The 6,019-nt window shown below is 36.0% G+C and overlaps 1 protein-coding gene across 1 annotated transcript; it reads left to right on the top strand.

The window, feature by feature from the left end:
- Window positions 1–2,379: 2,379 nt before the first annotated feature.
- On the top strand, window positions 2,380–5,605 carry LOC110446560 (la-related protein 6-like). Its single transcript, XM_021491764.1, has one exon. It carries the CDS (start codon window positions 2,523–2,525, stop codon window positions 3,978–3,980), a length of 1,458 nt encoding a protein of 485 aa, XP_021347439.1. The 5' UTR covers window positions 2,380–2,522; the 3' UTR covers window positions 3,981–5,605.
- The last annotated feature ends 414 nt before the right edge of the window (window positions 5,606–6,019 follow it).

Raw genomic sequence — 6,019 nt, forward strand, 5'->3', positions numbered from 1 at the left:
GTATCATATTGACATGGGGAGGTAACTCTCATATTTCACAAGTTTAAAAGGGATAATATCAAAACCATTTTCAATATTTTGGTCAGAGAAGTGTACTATAGCCAGAGACGTATATATAATATATATAGGTTTCTGCTGAAACCAACTTTACACTAAATTCAGTAAACATTGTCAATCCTATACAACCTATATTAAAAAAAAATCATATCATATCTTTTACTCGACTATATTGGTATAATTATCTTAAAGAAAATCTCTGAGCATGTACATGTATACAAGCAATTTTATTTAGAGTCGTGTTTGTAATAATGCAACTCTAAATAAAAATTCTTGTATCTTGATAACGTGATATATATATATTTATCACATAATGTACGTATACTGTTATCCAGTGAATATTAACCCATAAAAAAGAGAATGTTTGTTTATTGATGTCATTATTAACCCATGTAATATGACAGCTTCAACTGTGACGTCACGCCTAGGACAAGTACATATGACGTCACAGGATTACGCACTGGAGTCGAAATGGCGGCTTTGTACATTTCAAGGTTGCATGAAAATTGCCGTTTTACAAGAATACATGCCACAAATCTTGGTTATGTGATAAAAACCATCGTACAATCGTTTTCATTTCATATGAAATTTATGAAACTCGTCACGAATTTTTCATTTTAGCTCGCCTATATTTATACGTCTCTGACAAAACTCACATTTTTCAAGAAGCAATATCAATCATGTATCAGTGACATTATATCAAATATCTAATATTTCAAAAATAATACATGCATTTGAATTTGTAGAATAAGCCGAGTGCTAAGTGGTGGTGGGGGTACGGTCACGTGCCAATTGCAGTTAGGAATAATCGGGAACACTTACATTGGCATCTGTAGACACAACTGAACAGTATAACGACCTTCGTAAATAAAATCAAAGTTCATCTCTCTGACATTCTTAGAAATAGTTTCCTCGTCCGATAGACAGCTTTGCATTCCACACAAAAACTGCATTGAAAAATTTGAGTTACTAATTCAAATAGGTATTTTAATGCACTGTCTACATATAATGTCAGTAACTATTATATATATATAGAAATACCATCGTGAGATTTTGCAAAAATTAATCCCGAAATAAAGTAATTTTCAAGTTCTATACGTGAATTCTTTGAAATTAACAAACACATATATATATATGTGTCAAATGGTCCAATTTCTGGGTCAACGGTTTGACATGGTTATAAAAATCCTACATTTCAACAACTACAGTAGATCTAGATTGTGGCGTGTCATAGAGAGTTAGATACCTGTAGAGCGCAGGGACCTGGGAATTTGTTACAGATATATTTGGACAAAGTCGATCTTAACCCCTAAAACAGGCAAAATTACTCTGAACACCTTAGTTTAGATCCTTAATATAGCTGTAACAAATTACCAGGCCCCTGTGCTGTAGAGCATGTCATTCACTAGCTGCGATATAGCGTAGCTTTCTCAAATGGCGACGAGAAAGAGGAGGCCGGTATAATATTAGTACTAGTCAATAGCAATAAAAAGCAGTAATTCTGCAATAAGTTTCGGATGAGTGCACATTTGTGTACCATTGCATGCATAAATATAACATATATAACATATATAACATAACATATATAACATATATACGTCTGTGATTTCACGTATGTTGCATGCTTTCAAAAGACATCACGTAAATGTTTCTTCAGTAAAATGACTTGATTGTCAATGAATGTGATCAATACCTTTTATTTATTTAAAAGCTGCGCTAGGTCAAGTTGATTGTCTGCATGAGTAATATTTTTATTTCGTTTGCCCAGTAAGAACTAAGATTCCCCTACACAACAGGAACATTTGCACAACTGCCTTTATTATTCGTATTATACAGGTCACTCAGTTTTAAACATGTGTACCAGTCTATTCTATGCATTAACTTAATTCTTCAATTCTCATTTTGTCTGCTACTGGCGTCAAAATTAGCTTGCTAGGTAGTTTTCAATGAAAGCTGATGGATACACCCTAACACAACTCTTTAAAATGCATTACCTATGCAAGACAACAAAGGAATTACTTTTAGAAAGAGAATGAAATGCAAAAATATGAAAAATATTCATCCGCCAAACCGAGACGTATACTTTACCATATCATTCCGATGTCCACATGTAAATAAAAAACGTGTATTAAATTTTCCAGTATTATAATTCCAGTTTCAAATGTGTTAAAAATAAATATTTAAAATAAAAATCTTAAGAATGTGTCGTTAATCATCCGTATTACATTCTACAAAGGTCAATTATTATTAAATAAAATGTAGAATAAAAATCTTTGAGATGATCCCCAAAAACTTCGGAAACGGAAATGGAAACAGAACTTGACGTCATCACAAGGACGTACACACGGCAGCAAGTCAAGAAGGCACGCAGTTTTGTGGGGAATTCCTTACAATTTTACTGCCTTACAGACTGGAAGCTGTTTGTTTTGGACTGCTTAAAGGTAAAATACATCTAATTCGAGACAATGAGTGAGTCTTTTGTTAACGAAAACGTCCCTGTCATTCATGAAGTACCGGCTGACGATGACAATTCACATCAACAGACGGTAGAAGAAGTAAACAACGTGGCTGCCTCTCCCTCCCTCGTGGCCCCGTTTCTTCGCGTTGAGCAAATCAGAGATGAAGACGGCACGAGCTCTGTGTACACGAGCGAGGAGGAGGGAGACGTGGACAGGGAAAAGTCCCCCGAGCCCGAGTTTCATTCTCCCACCGATGAATTACGTGACAAAATAATTAAACAGGTTGAATTCTACTTTTCTGATGCCAACATATTGAAGGATGCATTTTTGTTAAAACACGTCCGGAGAAATAGACAGGGCTATGTAAGCATCAAACTTATTACTTCTTTCAAGAAAGTGAAGTCTTTAACGAAAGATTATCGAGCTGTGGCGTACAGTTTGAGACAATCTGATCATCTTGAAGTGAATGATGAAGGCAAGAAGGTGAGACGGACAGACCCACTGCCTGAATATGATGAAACAACACCATCACGCTCTGTTGTTGCGGTTAATCTTCCCATGGAGGTGCCATCAATTGAAAATGTAGCTGAACTTTTTTCAAAGTGTGGTGAGGTTTCATTGATTCGTATCTTGCGCCCTGGCAAGAGTATACCACAGGATGTCAAAAAATATGCAGCAAAACATGGTGAAATAGGTACCACTGTCTGTTGTGTTGTAGAATTTGAAAAACATGAGTCTGCTAAACTTGCCTGTGATACAATGACAGATACTGAGGATTGGAGGAAAGGTATGCGAGTCATGCTTCTTGCTCCTCAAAAAAGGAAAGAAAAAAAGAAGGATAAAGAAGGAAATGAAGAAAACGAAGGCGAAGATGGTGAGGAAAATCATGAAAAGAAAAAGAAAAGAAGAGAAAGGAGGAAGAAAAACCGAGTTGACGAACTTGCACGTGAAAATGATTCATCTTATGCTAGTAGTGGGTCAGAAGGTGATATTCCCACTCCTGTAAAGCACACTATTGCACACCATCAAAAGTCGCTCAGTCCAAATCATTTGGACCCCAATAAATTAAGCCCATCAACCTCACCTCGTTCTAGTCCAAGATCTAGTCCACTGACAAGCCCAAGATCCCGTCGCAGAAATCAACATACTAAATCACCTCTGACACATGGAAGTCCTAGCAATAGTCCAAGGAACAGCCCTAGAAGCAGTCCAGAGATGAGCAGAAAGAATTATGATTACTCTTCAGGGGGAGATAGTACTCCTTCTAGTCCTTGGGTACAACGCAGACTTAAGGCTGCTCAAGAAATCAGTCCTCTGGCCAATCAAACAAGCCCTGGACGCAGTCCGAATGGGAAACACCACCTATTGGACATGGAAGGAGTGATGCGACAACCCAAAGGTCCAGATGGTACTCTCGGATTTCATCTTGGACGTGGTAAACCAAGGAGCAGCACATTTTCATAAAACATGAAATATGTACCGATAGGGGAGTAAAATAATTAGTTAATTATGCATTTATCATGAGGTCTTTTTGGCATAATTTCGTCAAGCAGCTTTCCATTAAATGAAGTGTAGTACATATGCCTAGATAATGTATTATAGTAATTGATGAAGTATTCTGTCAAGATTTTTTACGCCCTTACATGCTGTAAATTGAGTTCAAATATGAAATCTTGATACATTCAAGTTTTGTTAAGTTACACGGTATCTGCTGGTGCTAAAAGTGCACTTAAATATTTTGTTTTGAATTTGTTGCCAGTCTCAATATAAATGAAACATATTTTTGCTTCATGAAGCGTTTAGAGATCACATCGCCATCATATGTAAACTAGATTTAAACTGTGAAAATACTGAAGGAGAAAAAAGGAAATGATTCTCTCCATGGTGGAGTTTTACTTCAAATGTTGTTTGAGATTTTAAAACAGCTTTGTAAACACAGTCAGACTATTTCGCTATGTGCTGCATTTTCAAATGGACATTAAGGATCTCTGTTAGCCAACTGAGGTCCTAAATGTCACCCTGGTACAACGTAGTATTCGCTTCATACTACTTGGCTAGGGAGAATTTCTCTAACTCATTCAGTAGAGTGTAAGACTAGTAAGCCAGAGGTCTCATGTTCGACTCCTAGCGGAGGCATTGAAAAAATGATGACCTCTATTACGTTGGTGCCCACAGGTGGACCCGTAGAATAATGACCTCTGTTACATTGGCACCCAATGTAGGGCCCGTGAAATAAAAAGGAATCGTTATGACCCCTAGAAAACTTGGGACAGGTCTTTCCTTGAGGGGGAATATGTCATTCAATCTGGTACAAAAAACTAACCGCTTCCTACCGACTCGGCTAGGGAGAATTTCTCCTTAGCTCATGCGGTGGGGCGTAAGACTAGTAAAGCCAGCGATCATGGGTTTCGACTCCTGGTGGAGGCATTGAAAAAATAATGACCTCTGTTACACATACATATATATACAATGTACAGACCTCTTGATTTGGAAAAAAAATCCCAAAAAGAAAATTAGTTTCCGAGTCATTCCCAACATGGGCTTTTTCAATATTTTCACATGGACAATCCATGATAACAGATTGATCTTGCTACTGGAAGCCTAGGTGGTATAAAGTGGCAAATAGATTATAAGTTGTTTAAAACTATATTAAATACATATCTGCGATAAATCGTATGCCTGTTCCAAAAGAATGATGGACTTGACAACAGATTTATTAGTGACAATCTTATGATGTTACTTTATCAAAAGTCTAATATATACTGTACAATACTTTTGTAGGTTTATACAATTTATGTTATTGATCAGTTTTTATGTGAACCCTGTTTTTGTATCAAAGAAATGTCTGCAAGTGATCCAAACTATTTAACAGTTAAATTGTCTCCCTTTCCTTTGTGTTACCAAATGAATTGCTTGGGTTCCTTTTTTGAAAGGGCAAGCACTATCACTGTTGACCATTACTATAAGCCTGTTTATATTAAATCGACATGCATTGATATACATGCATTGAAGCTTACTGCCATTTTCATATTTCAGAACTTGTTAATCATTTATGAAAACAACTTTTTTCAATACTGTTAAACTTCATTATTTGAATTTTAATTTAAGTTAACAGATTTTTTTTTTGATTTTTTTTTTTGTATTAATATTGAGACCCTGCACAGATCTTTGTTACATATATTTTGACAACATTCCATTCTGAGATTGAAGGTTGTTTCCTGAGCTGTTCTCTAGGTATTCCTTTATACAGATTACCAAACGTGTAAAAATTCACTAGTCCAACACCAAACTACCAGATTTGAGATTCAGGCTTAGGGGGAAAAAAAATACACCACATGTATCAAAGTGATGAAATATTTTTCTTGCTTGATACTATGAAATAACAGTATTTTCCTGAACAAGTAGATTCAGAAATATTTGTACATCCCTAGATACCAAGTCATGTATCCAACTACCTCTCAAAAGTTAATAAATCTACAAAATGTACATGGTTGTTTACAGAC

Source organism: Mizuhopecten yessoensis, unplaced genomic scaffold, assembly GCF_002113885.1.
Source record: "Mizuhopecten yessoensis strain PY_sf001 unplaced genomic scaffold, ASM211388v2 scaffold2795, whole genome shotgun sequence".
NCBI lineage: Eukaryota > Metazoa > Mollusca > Bivalvia > Pectinida > Pectinidae > Mizuhopecten > Mizuhopecten yessoensis.